The sequence below is a fragment of the Bombina bombina genome, chromosome 1 (genome assembly GCF_027579735.1).
Source record: "Bombina bombina isolate aBomBom1 chromosome 1, aBomBom1.pri, whole genome shotgun sequence".
Lineage (NCBI taxonomy): Eukaryota > Metazoa > Chordata > Amphibia > Anura > Bombinatoridae > Bombina > Bombina bombina.
The window spans coordinates 868,768,735-868,788,132 of NC_069499.1; the positions used below are offsets into that span (position 1 = coordinate 868,768,735).

Genomic DNA, 19,398 nt, shown 5'->3' on the forward strand with positions numbered 1-19,398 from the left:
CAGTTTTGTCATTTAACACTTCTTAACTCTTGTAAATAGATTTTGGTCATGTTTTGCCCTACAGTTTGGTCCAGTTGAATTGTCCCTTTCCAAGCTAGTGGTTTTTGACTTCCCTTTCTACAGCATTCCAGTCCAGTTTGGATATTTGAATTACATAAGTCACCTAAATCAGTGTTTCTCAACTCCAGCCCTCAAATACCCCTAACAGACCAGTGTTTCACGATATCTCAAAGGGACATGAAACTCAACATTTTTATTCCCAGCCTCCCTCTAGTGCTGTCTTGTTTACATGTGTGCAGAATCTCTCCTTCAGATACCTGCAGTGTAACCTAAGGTTCTAAAATGCTGGAACCCATAATAAGAAAGGGGTTATGAAATATGTTTAGTGTTTAATGTCCCTTTAATGGAAAATGTAGTTTAGAGTGGCTATGCTGTTGTGACTGATTCTGTGTTGAGTTTTGCAAAGTGAGTGAATACCTCAGTATTACAGAATAAGGCCTTTGAAAACACATCTGACAAATTTGACTTCCATGCCTTCTAGTGTTACAGCCAACATATCGTTCCCTTCACCCTGAGCCTAACAAAAGGCAAAAAAGGAAGGGGGCTGAACGTCTTTTACTATAACTGTCTTAGAAACACACGACCAGATTTTCTTTTGCCCCAAAATATATATAAAAAAAATATTAAATAGTGTTGATTTTTTCTCTTTAGTATATAAAAAATATATGTCACATTGAGTGAAGAAGCTTCAATTTTGTTTTGTTTTTTTTCCATAAAGGAAACAAGCCAGACAGTCTATTAAAGCAGGCTTATAAAACCGCCAGATGATCTAAAGCTCTCTGGTCTGGAGAGATGATCTAGGCAGTCTTATCTGTACTTCGAGGGCCCTCGTGGAATTTTAGAAAAGCAAATATAGTTGCCAACAGTCCCTGATTTCCAGGGACAGTCCTTGGATTTTGATGTATTTGCCTGGATTTTTTTGACCCTGGAAATGTCCCCTCCAGGAGATTTGGAGGGCTGCAGCTGAGCTGGGGCATGTATGACACAAGATAATGCAGCAAGTACTCTGATCACTCAGAGCAGGTCTAGGCAGGGACTCTTTCCCGCATCCTCTCTGAGCGATCAATGTTTAAACTGCCACAAATAATAACAAAAGACACTTAGAAACAGCTTCTCCCCATTAGGTAAGGAGTTGTGCTGATTTGTTGAAAAAGAGGGAGGATTACTTGGCTACTACTGTAGATAATTTATTGTTTGCATCTTTGCATTATTTAGTCTGAAAGTAATCTTCATATTTTAGCACCCTGTATCGTCTGCAGCTTACTGATTTTAACATGAGTTTTAAACATACACCACTTCCTACACACAGTGAAAAAATCTGAAAATTGCTGTCAGACTAAATAATACAAAAACCCATTTGCCCCAACAGCTCACCCAGTACGGTGCTGTGCATAATCACACAGTAAGATCAGCTGCAGTGAGTGTTTGCTGTGTCTCTCCTCCTGTTTATTGTAATTTGACACACTGCAGTCTGGAGAAAAAGATAGCATTAAGAAAGAGTGGAGAGGAAAAAAAAGATTGTAAAGAGAAGATATGGCCTGAGAGAGAAGGGAGGAGGTAAAAAGAGAAATTAAAGAGAGGAGGGAGTGGAGAAAGATTGATGATAGTTAAAAAACAAAATTTCCACTTCTGCTATGACCTCACACATTAACCCCTTAATGACCGGACCATTTTTCAATTTTATTACCCTTAATGACAATGGCTATTTTTACATTTCTGCAGTGTTTGCGTTTAGCTGTAATTTTCCTCTTACTCGTTTACTGTACCTACACATATTATATACCGTTTTTCTCGTCATTAAATGGACTTTCTAAAGATACCATTATTTTCATCATATCTTATAATTTACTAAAAAAAAATGATAAAATATGAGGAAAAAATGGAAAAAAACACACTTTTTCTAACTTTGACCCCCAAAATCTGTTACACATCTACAATCACCAAAAAATACCCATGCTAAATAGTTTATAAATTTTGTCCTGAGTTTAGAAATACCCAATGTTTACATGTTCTTTGCTTTTTTTGCAATTTATGGGGCAATAAATACAAGTAGCACTTTGCTATTTCCAAACCACTTTTTTTCAAAATGGGCGCTAGTTACTTTGGAACCCTGATATCTGTCAGGAATACCTGAATATCCATTGACATGTATATATTTTGTTTTAGAAGACATCCCAAAGTATTGATCTAGGCCCATTTTGGTATATTTCATACCACCATTTCACCGCCAAATGCGATAAAAAAAAAAAAAAGTTCACTTTTTCACAAATTTTGTAAAAAACTTTAGGTTTCCCACTGAAATTATTTACAAACAGCTTCTGCAATTATGGCACAAATGGTTGTAAATGCTTCTCTGGGATCCCCTTTTTCAGAAATAACAGACTCATATGGCTTTGTGGTTGCTTTTTGGTAATTAGAAGGCCGCTAAATGCCGCTGCGCACCACACATGTTTTATGCCCAGGAGTGAAGGGGTTAATTAGGGAGCTTGTAGGGAGCTTGTAGGGTTAATTTTAGCTTTAGTGTAGTGTAGTAGACAACCCCAAGTATTGATCTAGGCCCATTTTGGTATATTTTATGCCACCATTTCACCACCAAATGCAAGCAAATAAAAAAAAAAACTTTACATTTTTCACAATTTTAGGTTTCTCACTGAAATTATTTACAAACAGCTTGTGCTATTATGGCAGAAATTGTTTTAAAAGCTTCTCTGGGATCCCCTTTGTTCAGAAATAGCAGACTTATATGGCTTTGGCGTTGCTTTTTGGTAATTAGAAGGCCGCTAAATGCTGCTGCGCACCACACGTGAATTATGCCCAGCAGTGAAGGGGTTAAATTAGGTAGCTTGTAGGGAGCTTGCAGGGTTAATTTTAGAGATCAGCCTCCCACCTGACACATCCCACCCCCTGATCCCTCCCAAACAGCTCTCTTCCCTCCCCCACCCCACAATTGTTACCGCCATCTTAAGTACTGGCAGAAAGTCTGCCAGTACTAAATAAAAGAGTTTTTTTTTTTTTTAAATAAAAATTATAAAATATTTTAGTTGTGATGGACCCCTGCCTTAGCACCAACCTCCCTGATCCCCCCCTCCAGCTCTCTAACCCTCTCCCCTACCTAATTACCGCCATCTTGGGTACTGGCAGCTGTCTGCCAGTACCCAGTTTGGCCCCACAAACCAAACTATTTAAATTTTATTTATAACTTTTATTTGTATATTTAATTATTTCTGTAGTGTAGCAGCCCCCCCCACAATACCCCCACCCCCTCCCCCTCCCAGATCCTTTTATATGTAAAAAAAACAAAAAAACAAAAAAAAAATTCCCCCTTCCTTCATTGGTGTCAGTGTGGCTAATGTGCGCACGTGCACGCGCACCAACGTGCACACGCGCACCCATGCACGTGCGCTCGCATCGTGCACGCGTGCGCACACGCTCCCTCCTCCCACCGGACAAAGGCACCATAGGCACCATCGCTACCGGTGCAGAGAGGGCCACAGAGTGGCTCTCTCTGCATCGGAGGCTTGTAAAGGGGTATTGCAGGATGCCTCCATATCGAGGCATCACTGCAATACCCTCAGAGCTGCTGGAAGTGATTGTGATCACTTCCAGCACTCTGTTAGACAACTGACGTACCAGGTACGTCCATTGTCATTAACTGCTTGTTAATGCATGACGTACCTGGTACATCAGTTGTCATTAAGGGGTTAAAGGGACTGTCTAGTCAAAATTAAACTTTCATGATTCAGATAGGGCATGCAATTTTAAACAACTTTCCAATTTACTTCTATTATCTAATTTGCTCAATTGTTTAGATATCCTTTGTTGAAGAAATAGCAATGTACATGTGTGAGCCAATCACACAAGGCCTTTATGTGCAGCAACCAATCAGCAGCTACTGAGCATATCTAGATATGCTTTTCAGCAAGTGATATCAAGAGAATGAAGCAAATTAGATAATAGACGCAAATTAGAAAGTTGTTTAAAATGACATGCTCTTTCTAAATCATGAAAGAAAACAATTGGGTTTCATGTCCCTTTAATGTCATCACTCTCTGCTTTCTCTCAGTTCAACAACTTCCTTTTTCTGTCCAGCTGGTATCTTCCCCAGAACTCTAGTTTATGTTCCTAAATGCTATGCACTTATTTTTGTTAATTTATTACTGTATGTAGCATTACATAATATATGGTATTAAAACAAAAAATGTTAAAAAATACTGCATATATAGGTGTTTCACATTGGCTAAACATATGCAAAGGGGGGTTAGTGGGTGTCGTCAAAAGTGGCGATTAACATTTTGGGCTAGCTAGTAGCTTAGGGCTTAAAATTTTGAGCACCTGTTATATATATATATATATATATATATATATATATATATATATATATATATATATATATATATATATATATATATATATATATATATATATTCAATTAACTCCTACTGTAATTCGTATTAAAAGGGTTCACATATTATTTGTCTGCCTAATGTTGATGCTGTTTACTGTATATGTTGCACCCTAATGTTTAAAAAAAAAAGTCCCCAAAGGTTTTGAGTGATTTCACTCCAGGCCAGCAACTTTGTTGATCATCGGGCCCTAAGGACAAACTAACAGGTCAGGTTTTTTGTATGTGTGAAGTACAGAACACAAGATGATATAAGGAGCTGCTCAGTAACTACTGTTACCTAACATGCTCTGCAAAGTAATTCAGAAAATGTGTCCAGCTGGCGAGATCAGAAGACTGAGAAAAAAAACATCATCAATGCATAAACATGAGCAATGCACTTCCTTATAATATTTCTCACATTTGTCAGGCTCATGAAGGAATTACTATTAGCCCTCAAGTGATGATTGAACTCCTTGATAAATGTTATTCCATTTCCATGACAACAAGATTCTAATCAGCATGTAAGTGAACTTACTATAGAACTTCCTGAAAAATACAATCTGCCTAATATTTCAGAACATTTAGCTGCCTTAACCCTTTTAGTTCCAAGTGCCTGGGTGAATTTTCCAACCCTCAAGTTTTGCTAGCTATTATTAAATAAAAAATACATTGTCTATGTCTAAATCCAAACACACACACACACACTTAAAGGGACATCAAACCTTACAAATAAAACTAAATAATTTAAACAGCTATATAAAAACATTTCATAATCTGTTATTTATTTAAAAAAAGTTTTTTAAATGTACACTCCCTCCGTTTTGCTCATTATCCAAAGCCATTTATGGATGGCTCTACATATAGCACTAAGGAGCGTGCACTGCCATGTTTAATCCCATCATTCTCTTCTCAGGATCATCTTTTAGTAGGAGGAGTATTGACCCTATGAGTTGTCAAGTCCACTCGGCCCAACAATCACAATCAATCATACCTTCCATTCACACCCTATTTAAAAACCCACATCCCTTACCAACAACCCAATAACGTCACAACACCATTTTTTGGTATAAAATTAGGCTGCAGCTTGTTTATTAAAAACAAATTGATTTAAAACATAACCATATATAAATAATCTCTCAATACATTAACATAAAAATGAACATACCCAACCAAACCCGTGGTGCTAGTCCAAACTCACCCCAAAACTTTTTCCTTTCTTCCAAAAGATGGCCGTAACCAACATATAATATATATACAATATATATATTCTTTTTTTCTGGACACAGCAAAGGTAACCTGCTCAGTCCGTACCTTCCTTTCTTCACCACTCTTTTCACTCTAAGGAACCCCATGCCCAGAGCTACCAAACTGTTCTCCCACCCCACGGGGAGGCCTTTTAATATTAACCAAATGGCCATAATTACTCTGTGCAAGAGGGGAGGCTGACTAGCACCCCCCGCACCAAGTGTGTAACTGCGACAAACATGAAAAGAAAATCTTAACCTTCTACATCAGGGTGGGAGGGTGTTCAAACCTGTCACTGTCAAAAGGGCATGATGCGGTACGTATAATACAATAAAGGGATGGTAAGTATTTACATTATAAAGTTTTACTACACTAAAAATATTTCTTTTAAGTATAAAATACAAAGTATGTGTTTAACAAAGGTTAGTTGTATGCCCCTTTAATAACCTTCAATATTTTTTTTTTTCTTCAATTACAGTTTATAAAAATAATATTAAAGATAAAAGGGACATGAAATGTCTCTTGCTTTTTTCTAAAAGAAAAAACAAAACTAGAGAGGCCAAAATGCAATTTCTGTAATGTAGGTTTTCTAAATGTTGCAGATCAAATAGGTGATTTAGGCAATTTGGAGCTTTTTGAAAACCTAGGCTACACAATGTCTATTATGCATATGAATGAGCACTATTTAAACGTGCTCTGCATGAAAAAGGGTTATATTAAAATGGTTTACTTTAATTTTTAAGCCAACAGGTAGGGTAAGTTTGTGCACAATTGGGTCTTAAAGGCGCATACAAGTGCAAAAAGAAAATGATTGAATGTGTTAGCGCATCTTAGATTGCACTTTTTCTTGTCCCTGTAAAAGGGTTAAATAGTTAAAGTCAGCTCCAGAACAGTAATGCACTACTTTCTAGCTCTTCTCATGCATTGTAAGAACTATATTCCCTTGCTAAACATATGCAATGCAGTTAGTGATCATCTTAAAAACTGGTAAATGAATCAGTAATCTCTGACACTTTCCTTATACAAATATAATCACGTTTGACTTCTTTTTTTCAAGATCTTAAACAAATAGACATACAATGCAAATATTTTAGTAAAAAAAAACATTTTCTGCATTGCCTTATATTATAGCATCTGATGGCAGAGAAGATTGTATCTAAATCATATGAATTTTGTATACAGAGAATAAAGCATGAGAAAACATACAGTGAGTGTCCCAGTTAAAAATGGAATAATGAAAAGATGTTAATTTAAATGTAGTTACACAGAGCCACCTTGTGGTTATTGTATGTACTGCAACATATGCATTATTTAAAGGGATATTAAAGGGACATTCCAGTCAAAATTGGAATCCACATATGTGTATTTCAGTTGTGAATAGAAGCATTTTTGTAATACACATGTATTAGCAAAAATGCTTCTAATAAAAGCTATAGCTGTTTCAAAAGTGTATTTAAGTATGCACCATGCACCATCATGTTAGACACAGCACTTGCTCAGAGAGCCTAAGGTGCTTGTACCATCTGGTAATGACTTAATGTGTTAATTGCTGACATGATACAAGCCCCACTGATGACCTGAGCAGCTGCAGTATTTAAAATGCTAGTGCTTTAAGAATATCTAGCTATACTTCACAGGCACGTGCAGAGAAAAATGAAAACCCTTAAATAGTGATAACTTTTACTAGGAGCATTTTGCCAATACATGTATATTGCAAATATGTTTTTATGCAAATATGTAATTCATCTATGTGCATTTAAATTTTGACTGGAATGTCTCTTTAAAGGGACAGTCAACACCAGAATTTTTGTTGTTTAAAAAGAAAGATAATCCCTTTATTACCCATTCCCTAGTTTTTCATAACCAACACTGTTATAGAAATATACTTTTTACAAGTGTGATTACCTTGTATCTAAGCCTCTGCAAACTGGCCCCTATTTCAGTTTTTTTGACAGACTTGCATTTTAGCCAATCAGTGCTCACTCCAGGGTAACTTCATGTGCATGAGCTCAATGTTATCTATATGAAACACATGAATTAATGCCCTCTAGTGCAGCGGTCGCCAACCAGTGGTCCATGGACCACTGGTGGTCCACGAGAAGATGTTGGTGGTCCTTGACACCATCAAGCAGGAATTAATCTCTTCTAATAGTGTCACCCCTGTCATGCCGCAACTCCCTACAGTGCCTGGCTGGACATCAGTGAAAACCAACGGAGGAGTTAAATCACAATCTCCCAACACACGTTGCGTAGTACTGCGCAACTTGCGTAGCTAGAATGTATTTTTAACTCCTCAAATGCAAATTAGCCTCATGATGGGTTTGGAAATCTGCATTTTTTTAGCCCCCAATAGCTTGTGAATGGAAGAAAAAGCGCAGCGCAAGGTATTTGAAGAACATTTTAAATATATTAATACTCTTTAGTAATGCTTAGAAAAGTTCTGACCTTACCATCCCTTTAAATATAATTCTTTTTTCCCCACTTTCTGCCTCTATTTCCAGCTCAAAAGTTGTCACTCACTTTTCCTCTGTCATTTGGAAGTATTCTCTCAGTTCTGTCCAAAAAATAATTCTTAAAAATTAGTAAATATATACATAATGTAAACTTAGCTATGGTTATACTAGTTATGTACAGTATGTGTGTGTGTGTGTATATATATATATATATATATATATATATATATATATATATATATATATATATATATATCAGACATCCCAACCTGCAAAAATTCATTTCAGGGAGGTGGCTTCACCCGCTACTGCGCCGCCACCCCCTCCCCTCCCAGTTATATATTGGACACCTTGAAACCCTAAATAAGATACAGACTTATCATTAAAGTAGCTTCCCACTAAAGTCACATTAAAACCACATACAGCAATCCTATTTTCCAGTGATCGTACACTTGTTGAATGCTTAAAGGGACACTGAACCCAATTTTTTTCTTTCGTGATAAAGATAGAGCATGACATTTTAAGAAACTTTCCAATTTACTCCTATTATCAAATTTTTTTCATTCTCTTGGTATCTTTATTTGAAATGCAAGAATGTAAGTTTAGATGCCGGCCCATTTTTGGTGAACAACCTGGGTTGTTCTTGCTGATTGGTGGATAAATTCATCCACCAATAGAAAAGTGCTGTCCAGAGTACTGGACCAAAAAAAAGCCTAGATGCCTTCTTTTTCAAATAAAGATAGCAAGAGGACGAAGAAAAAATTATAATAGGATTAAATTAGAAAGTTGCTTAAAATTGCATGCTCTATCTGAATCACAAAATAAAAATTTTGGGTTCAGTGTCCCTTTAAATATTTTAGAATACAAAGTTTAATAACGTGCAGTAAATAAGGTAGTATTTGTGTTTTATTTTATTAAAATAAGTGGGGGCTTTTTGGTTACTGATGCATGCTTTAAGGGTTCTATAACGTCCCAGCAACTAAAGGCATTCCTTAAAGAAACACTTTTCCAGATTTGGGCCACATTGGATCATGGTACTTGGAGTTTCAGGGAGATTGCAGTCCATTTGCTGGCATCAGGGAGCCGCTATTACAATCAGGGAGACTCCCTGAACTTCAGGGAGAGTTGGGATGAAAAAAAATCCTGTTAGTGGTCCACGGGATTCAAAATTGTGAATTTAGTGATCCCTGAGGTCCGAAAGGTTGGCGACCCCTGCTCTAGTGGTCAAAATGCATTCAGATTAGAGGCAGTCTTCAAGGTCTAAGAAATTAGCATATGAACTCCTAGGTTTAGCTTTCAACTAAGAATACCAAGAGAACAAAGCAAAATTGGTGATAAAAGTAAATTGGAAAGTTGTTTAAAATTACATTCCCTATTTAAATAATGAAAGTTTTTTTTGGACTTGACTGTCCCTTTAAATACTTTGAGATGGTAATATAAAATGATAAACTATATTTATAAAAAAACCTCTGCAATATACTTTAATTATTTATTTTGTCTCCCTTTCCTGTAATTCCATTGCGGAAATTGTGAGCTGTTCAGTTCCTGTATAGAAGTGCAGAACACTGCTGTATTCCACACAGCCATTGGCTAAACACTCTAGTGACCTATTTATTACTGTCCCTAATTGGCCACAGCAGACAAGGTAACCTAAGTTACAACATGGCAGCTCCAATTGTTTTCTAGACACTAAAACTTTACACTTATTTTGTCACTAAACTATTCTCAGACTAATCTTTTCTTTAAATGCATTATTCTATCTAGCATTTATTTAGTGTTTAATCCCTTTAATCTTTGCAAAGTGGTTAAAAGCATAGTTAAAACTGTAGCATGCATTCAGATAGAGCATGCAAATGTGTAGTCACCAATCAGCAAGCACTACTCAGGGTGCTGAACAAAAAATAGGCTGGCTCCTAAGCTTTACATTCCTGTTTTTTAAAATAAAGATACCAAGAGAACGAAGAAAAATTGATAACAGGAGTAAATTGGAACGTTGCTTTAAACTGTATGCTCTATATGAATCATGAAAGAAATAGTTTAATATCCCTTCAAGTCACTAAAGGCATGAATGGCCAGTCACCCATTTGCTGAATAGTAAGAGTTAAGAATATATATATACACAGTATATATTCACACCTTATGTAAGAAAGAAATGGAGAGGGGTAAATTATGCCCCTTTCCTAAAAGTAAGGGAATTCAGCACTCTGTAAATTTAAACAATGTTGCATTTTATTATAATAATCACCCATTTGACAGAAAGAAACTTTTTCATGTGAAAAATACATCAAGCCATCACAGTTGTATTATAATCTCTATAACAACTATGTTAAGCCTACAAATACTCAGACCAGCCCGTCTGGCAACGACAATCATGCCACGTTCAAAGTCACTCAAATCCCCTTTCTTCCCTAATCTGCATCTCGGTTTGAACTTCAGCAAGTCGTCTTCACCATGACTAGATGCTTAAATGTGTACCTAATAAACTGGCCAGTGAGTGTATATATATATATAATATAACAGAAAGAAAGGATACATTCTCCATGATTTCCAATGTTACTCCTTTCGGGGAGGGTGTTATCCCCTTCGTCAGACAGTACAAAATGACAGTCACTGTTATTTTGTACTGTCTGATGAAGGGGATAACACCCCGAAACGTTACATTAAAGGAGTAACATTGGAAATCCTGGAGAGTGCATCCTTTCTTTCTGTTATTATCAACTCCTTGAAAGGACCTTGGGTGGATGAACTCGAACCGTGAGTGCAGGCCTATCCACTATTTTTTATATATATATATATATATATATATATATATATACACACACAAAGACAATACTATAAATACATAATAATATGTAAATATACGTCTCTGTGCTGATATATACCATAACAGGCGAAACAGTGTTTTTGGTTTAACCACAAGTGGAGTCGGCTTCTACCTTCGAGAATCATGTCATGGAATTGGTTGGCGGTCATACATGACTGCCCCATGTGACACCTGAATTCTTCTCCGTGTTAAGGCAAAATATAGACCCACAAATGGCCACAATTATTTCCACTTCTAGCTTTTTTAAGGAATCAGAAGCCAGAACACTTATGTGCAAGTGTTGTAGCAGGCTTCTTTAAAACATCCTTGTTTGTACTCCCAGAAGCTATACAGGATTACTAAGAATATACCTAATGTCCGGGACATTCAGAGGATTACCCGGGACACACGTCCAAATTGCAGGGCTGCCCCTGTGATACCGGGATGGGTGGCAACCCTAATTAGCAGTTCTGAGGTCATGCATTGTTTTACTTGCTTAAACTGAATAATAACATAACATGACTGAGCTTGCAAATGCTGGATGCATACTACCTTACAAGTCCTGGGACTAGTATCCCGATTGGCTGCTTAAAGTCTCTTTACAGTGGGGTTTGAATACTTAGAACATTTTGAGGTAAAATATCTTCCTTTTTTTAGCTATGCTGCATCACTTTCAAAATGCATCAACATTTAGGTATCATGTCCCTTTAATGAAAATGCAAACAAACTCTGTAAGACCAACTGGAAATAGATTAGACCTCCATGTCCAGAACCTTCCTAAATAAATAAAAAAAAGGGAGGGGAATGAAAAATTGCCCCCCCCCACACACACACACACACACATTGAGATCGCAAACTGGTATTAATGGGTTTGTTTGCCATTGGAGTTCCATAGAATAATTTATAAGATTTATGTAAAAAATACAAACTTGCAGTGAAACATGTCTGCACAGAAAAGTGTCATATGCATTTAAAACTATCTTTTCTTTAGCAAAATATGTGTCTAGGGACATAGTTTCATTAGTATTATCTTATCTCCTCTGCTGTAACACGTTTAGGGCTCTTGTAAATAGGTTCCAGCATACATAAAGTAATCACAGTGTAGAATGTTTAGTTCAGACGTATGCAACATCTAGTCCACCACTAAATTTTCATTAAATTACAAGAAATAAATCTAAAAAAAAAATAATAAAAAAAAATTATGAGCGTACATAGCAAATTGTTGTTTACTAGAAATAGTTAGCATTTTATGGGGAATTCAATTTTGAGTTTATTGTTTTTTAAGTGAATTTAACAAAGAACCTTATCAGTAATAGAAGCCACCTGAAGTGTGGAAAATGCATAGGTTTATTAGATTTCCCATGAGCTCAGAGACAAAATAAAATTAGCTACCATCAAATGGGACTTCAACACGGAGTCAGTTGCTCTAGTATAGTATAGCAACTTTTGATAAACTCTATGGCAGTTTTATTTTTTTATTGACAATACATACCATTTGGTCCAACTGAGACACAGCTAAACATGTTCACAAACAAGGTATCCGTGCATATGTTTTTTTTCCCCCAACAACAACTTTTTTAATATTGTGTTCATTATCATAAAAAAATAACTCTGAGGGTCACATAAAAACATAATTTATGCTTACCTGATAAATGTATTTCTCTTGTGATGTATCGAGTCCACGGATTCATCCTTACTTGTGGGATATTCTCCTCCCCTAAAGGAAGTGGCAGAGAGAGCACCCACAGCAGAGCTGCCTATATAGCTCCCCCCTTAGCTCCACCCCCCAGTCATTCGACCGAAGGCTAGGAAGAAAAAGGAGAAACTATAGGGTGCAGTGGTGACTGAAAGTTTAAAAATAAAAATAAATATGCCTGTCTTAATAAACAGGGCGGGTCGTGGACTCGATACATCACAAGAGAAATAAATTTATCAGGTAAGCATAAATTATATTTTCTCTTGTAAGATGTATCAAGTCCACGGATTCATCCATACTTGTGGGATACCAATACCAAAGCTTTAGGACACGGATTAAGGGAGGGACAAGACAGGGACCTTAAACGGAAGAAACCACTGCTTGTAGAACCTTTCTCCCAGAAATAGCCTCCGAAGAAGCAAAAGTATCAAATTTTTAAAATTTGGAAAAAGTATGAAGCGAAGACCAAGTCGCCGCATTACAAATCTGTTCAACAGAAGCCTCATTTTTAAAAGCCATGTGGAAGCCACAGCTCTAGTAGAATGAGCAGTAATTCTTTAAGGAGACTGTTGGCCAGCAGTCTCATAAGCCAAACGGATGATGCTTTTCAGCCAAAAGGAAAGAGAGGTAGCCGTAGCCTTCTGACCTCTCCGCTTACCAGAATAAACAACAAACAATGAAGATGTTTGACGGAAATCTTTAGTTGCTTGTAAGTAGAACTTTAAAGCACAAACCACATCAAGATTGTGCAAAAGATTAGGACACAGTGAAGGAACAACAATCTCTTGATTGATATTCTTATAAGAAACAACCTTAGGAAGAAACCCAGGTTTGGTACGCAAAACCACCTTATCTGCATGGAAAATAAGATAAGGGGAATCACACTGTAAAGCATATAGCTCAGAAACTCTTCGAGCCGAAGAGATAGCTACTAAAAACAAAACTTTCCAAGATAGAAGCTTAATATCCATGGAATGCATAGGTTCAAACGGAACCCCTTGAAGAACTTTAAGAACTAAATTTAGGCTCCCTGGCGGAGCAACAGGTTTAAATACAGGCTTAATTCTGACCAAAGCCTGACTAAATGCTTGAATGTCTGGGACATCTGCCAGACGTTTGTGTAGAAGAATAGACAAAGCAGATATTTGTCCTTATAAGGAACTATCTGATAATCCCTTCTCCAAACCTTCTTGGAGAAAAGACAATATTCTAGGAATCCTAATCTTACTCCACGAGTAACCTTTGGATTCACACCGATAAAGATATTTGCGCCAAATCTTATGATAGATCTTCCTGGTGACAGGCTTTCTAGCCTGAATCAGGGCATCAATGACCGACCCAGAGAAACCACGCTTTGATAGAATTAGGCGTTCAATCTCCAAGCAGTCAGATGCAGAGAAATTAGATTTGGATGCGTGAACAGACCTTGGATTAGAAGGTCCTGCCTCATTGGCAGAGTCTATGGTAGAACCGAGGACATGTCCTCTAGGTCTGCATACTAGGTCCTGCGTGGCCACGCATGTGCTATCAGAATTAGGCACTGCTAGAGCATCTATCAGTACCGCCTTGGGATCCCAGGACCTGGACCCGTAACGAGAAAGTTTGGCATTCTGACGGGACGCCATCAGATCCAATTCTGGTGTGCCCCATAGCTGAATCAGCTGGGCAAATACCTCTGGATGGAGTTCCCACTCCCCCAGATGAAAAGTCTAACGACTTAGGAAATCCGCCTCCCAGTTCTCTACTCCTGGGATGTGGATTGCTGAGAGATGGCAAGAGTGATCCTCTGCCCATCGGATTATTTTGGTTACCTCCATCATCGCTAGAGAACTCCTTGTTCCTCCTTGATGATTGATATAAGCTACAGTCGTGATGTTGTCCGACTGAAACCTGATGAATTTGGCTGCAGCAAGCTGAGGCCACGCCTGAAGCGCATTGAATATCGCTCTCAGTTCTAGAATATTTATCGGGAGAAGAGATTCCTCCCAAGACCATAAGCCCTGTGCTTTCAGGGAGTTCCAGACTGCATCCCAGCCTAGCAGGCTGGCATCTGCCATTACAATGAATCACTCTGGCCTGCGGAAACACATTCCCTGAGACAGGTGGTCCTGAGACAACCACCAGAGAAGAGAATCTCTGGTCTCCTGGTCCAGATGCAGTTGAGGAGACAAATCTGCATAATCCCCATTCCACTGTTTGAGCATGCATAGTTGTAGTGGTCTGAGGTGTAGGCGGGCAAAAGGAACTATGTCCATTGCCGCTACCATGAGTCCGATTACCTCCATATACTGAGCCACTGATGGCGGAGGAATGGAATAAAGAGCTCTGCAAGTGGTTAAGAGCTTTGATTTTCTGACCGCCGTCAGAAATATTTTAATTTCTACCGAGTCTATCAGAGTCCCTAGGAAGGAAACTCTTATAAGAGGGAAGAGAGAACTCTTTTTTTATGTTCACCGTCCACCCGTGAGATCTCAGAAAAGCCAACACAATGTCCGTGTGAGACTTGGATAGCTGGAAAGTTGACGCCTGAAATAAGATGTCGTCTAGATAAGGCGCCACTGCTATGCCCCGTGGTCGTAAAACCGCCAGAAGGGACCCTAGCACCCTTATGAAAATTCTGTGAATAGGGATGTGTAGATACGCATCCTTTAAGTCCACGGTGGTCATATATTGACCCTCCTGGATCAGAGGTAGAATAGACCGAATAGTTCCATCTTGAATGATGGAACTTTCAGGAACTTGTTTAGAATTTTGAGATCCAAGATTGATCTGAAAGTTCCCTCTTTTTTGGAAACCACAAACAGGTTTGAGTAAAAACCTAGCCCCTGTTCCTCTTTTGTGACTGAGCGGATCACCCCCATGGTATGTAGGTCTTCTGCACAGAGTAAGAACGCCTCTCTCTTTGTCTGTTTACAGACAATCGAGAAATGTGAAAAGTCCCCCTTGGAAGAGAGCCTTTTAATTCCAGACACAATTCCCTGGGACACAATTTCTAAAACCCAGGGATCATGAACATCTCTTGCCCAAGCCAGAGCGAAGAGAGAGAGTCTGCCCCTACTAGAGCCGGTCCTGGATCGGGGGCTACCCCTTCATGCTGTCTTAGAGGCAGCTACAGGCTTCTTGGCCTGTTTATCCTTGTTCCAAGCCTGGTTAGGTTTCCAGACTGACTTGCATTGGGCAAAATTCCCCTCTTGCTTTGCAGCAGAGGAAGCTGAAGCGGGACCACTCTTGAAATTCCAAATGGAACGAAAATTATTTTGTTTGGTCCTCATCTTATTTGATCTATCCTGAGGGAGGGCATGACCTTTCCCTCCAGTGATGTCTGAAATAATCTCTTTCAGTTCAGGCCCGAATAGGGTCTTTCCTTTGAAAGGGATGTCCAAAAGTTTAGTTTTAGATGACACATCAGCAGACCAGGATTTAAGCCATAACGCCCTGCGTACTAAAATGGCAAAACCTGAATTCTTTGCCGCTAATTTAGCCAGTTGAAAAGCGGCATCTGTAATAAAAGAATTAGCCAATTTAAGGGCCTTAATTCTGTCCAAAATATCTTCTAATGGAGTCTCCATCTGAAGAGCCTCTTCTAGAGCCTCAAACCAGAAAGCAGCTGCAGTAGTTGTAGGAACAATGCACGCAATAGTTTGAAGAAGAAAACCTTGATGAACAAAAATTTTCTTCAGGAGACCCTCAAATTTTTTATCCATAGGCTCTTTGAAAGCACAACTGACTTCAATAGGTATAGTTGTACGCTTAGACAGTGTAGAAATAGCTCCCTCCACCTTAGGAACTGTCTGCCACGAGTCCCGCATGGTGTCAGATATGGGAAACATTTTCTTAAAAAAAGGAGGGGGAATGAACGGAATACCTGGTCTATCCCACTCCTTAGCAATTAGGGTTGCACCGATACCATTTTTTTAAGACCGAGTACAAGTACCGATACTTGTTTTCAAATACTCGCCGATACCAATTACCGATACTTTTTTTTTATGTCATGTGACAGTTTACCAAGCACAATACAGACTAATTATTTAAGATTCCTTCTTTATAATTATGAAGGACTGTAGCTCAAAAGACATTATGAAATAATAAAACAGGTTTTATTTGTCACAAAGTTCACAGAACATGTTTAGAAATAAAAATATTACAATAAAATATATTAACAACAACAATAAATAACAAATATAAAATTGCAACCAACCAAAAGTGCCATAAAGTAAAAAATAGAACAGAATACTGTTTTATCATGGTGAACAACACTATGGGCTAGATTACATTTGACTGGTAAGCTTTACCAATGCTCTCATTACACGTCCTACTCCATTAAAGGCTATGGAGTTGGAAATGTGAACAGAGCATTGGTAAAGCTTACAAATCAAATGTAATCTAAATCTAGTCCTATAATTGCAGGATGAGTGTTCATTGGGATTAACTTAATTTTTCCTATGAGTGCTCTTCCTGCAATTATATAAGCTAAGATGTTCCTCAGAGTACAGTATGTTTTGAACATAATTGTGCAAGATGAGAACTAGCAGTATAAAAGGCAATCTAGCAATTAGAATCATTTTTCAAATGTTAGTGGCAAGTTCTTTTTAAGGAACAGAACTATCTCTGCATGTTCAGCTATAAGTCTGTTTTTGCTATCAGTAAGGAGGTTCAACTTTCCACACTACTGCATAGGGCAGAAATATATTTTTGGGCCATTTTAGCCAGAGCTGGAAATCTCAGTTTATTAACTGCCCAGTACTTCAGGTGTTTGTCTAAACACAGTACTGTGATCTCTCCTACAATAATACAAATAAGAGCAATTTGTATTGGCAGAACAGTAGTAAACAATTTTTAGTTTAGTCTCCACTCCAGCTTTAAATGAAATGGGAACATGCAGTTTGAAAAAAACACCACAAGATAGCATATGGGTAGTAAGTGGAGGTATCGGTTTAAGTATCGGTGCATTTGCACGAGTACAAGTACAAGATACTAGTATCGGTATCGGTGCAACCCTATTAGCAATAATATTCACAATCCTCTTAGGGACTGGAAAAAAAACATCAGTGTAAACAGGAACCTCTAAGTATTTATCCATCTTACACAATTTCTCTGGGACCACTATAGGGTCACAATCATCTAGAGCCGCTAATACCTCCCTGAGCAATAAGCGGAGGTGTTGAAGCTTAAATTTAAAGGCCGTCATATCAGAATCTGTCTAAGGAAGCGTCTTTCCTGAATCAGAAATTTCTCCCTCAGATAACAAATCCCTCACCCCTACCTCAGAGCATTGTGAGGGCATATCAGATACGGCTACTAAAGCGTCAGACTGCTCAGCATTTTTCCTTAACCCAGAGCTGTCCCGCTTTCCTTGTAAACAAGGCAGTTAGGATAAAACCTCTGTAACCTAACATTTTTGTCACCACACTCCTCTTTGCCCTTCCTAGCAGTTAAGCAGGCAGAGAGAATGACTGGGGGGGTGGAGCTATATAGGCAGCTCTGCTGTGGGTGCTCTCTCTGCCACTCCCTGTAGGGGAGGAGAATATCCCACAAGTAAGGATGAATCTGTGGACTCGATACATCTTACAAGAGAAAAAATTACTTTTTTTTCAATGATTTGTGATGCTGCACAACTATATGTTAAGTCTAGTAAACTGCATTTATAAAACAATATATGTGTTAGGACTAAAGAAAAATTGTGAATGTCTTGACTGGAAAAAGGATCCAATAGCACTGTCAACTTTAAAATCTTAATAATATACATACAAAATGATCTGGTAAAAAATGATTTTATTCAGAATAAAGATAAATTTGTATAATATCTTATAGAAAATAAGATCTAAACTATTTTGTATTGCTGGAGACTGGACATTATGTGTTTAATATGGAGAGAACCTGCTCCCCTTCTTTTCCTTTTGCCACCCACATCTTTTTGTAGCGTGTGGAGTGATTGTCCTGTGCAATTGCTTCTTTTAGAAGTCCATTAGGCAGAGGACTTCCACTGCTCTCACTAACAAAGACAGAGGGAACCTTTGGAAGGAGTTCAAACTTTTGGTGTAATGCGGCCGTCTGTGGGTAGCTTTGCCTCATTCCATATTCTGTCTTCTCATACTTGTTTGAGTCCTCAGGACTACGCTTACTAAAAAACATGTTTTCACTCATAGAGGAGCTGCCGAGATGGGTTTGGGCCACAGGGATTTCATCCATGGACTCTGCAGAATCTGAATGGTATTCGGCTGGAGGACCAGCAGCCTGAATTGGGTGGACATTAATAGGAGCCAGAACTGGGAGAGATCGAGGTTGCAGAAGTGGAGATGGTATTGGCAGATTGGGAGGTGCAGGAGAAACTGGAAGTTCTGCAAAACACAAGGAATAAGGCAAAGTTAAAGAGTGACATCCCCTTAGTGTAGCTTTAATGCATTAGTGTATGTGTTATCAGATTAGAGTAAATCATTTTACAGAGAATGATGGTGCCTTTAGCTTTCTACATTTCATGAATCTCTGACCCTCAACAACCCTCAGCAACCTGGAAATCTATTTGTCAAGTATTGCAATGTACTGATGCATGAATCATCGAGAAGGCGCACTGTTGAACATGTATCCGTGATACAATTTATAAATGTGTTTACATAAATGATTGACAATTAGATGTAGAATTCACTAAAATAAAGTGCAAACAGGTAAAAATACAGTTATATTTCTTAATATTAGCTGCTGTAGTAACTTTTCTTTGTGTAACATAGATAAACTTTCCAATTAAAGGGACAGTCTAGTA

General features: G+C 38.1%; 1 protein-coding gene across 1 annotated transcript in view; it reads right to left on the reverse strand.

Annotated features, from left to right (window-relative positions):
• Positions 1–18,396: 18,396 nt before the first annotated feature.
• Positions 18,397–19,398, reverse strand: part of ZDHHC1 (zinc finger DHHC-type containing 1) — a 59,249-nt gene continuing 58,247 nt past the window's right edge. Inside the window, exon 12 of the mRNA XM_053699519.1 lies at positions 18,397–18,979. Coding sequence (XP_053555494.1) covers positions 18,495–18,979 — 485 coding nt within the window. The 3' untranslated portion in view covers positions 18,397–18,494. The remainder of the gene's footprint in view (positions 18,980–19,398) is intronic.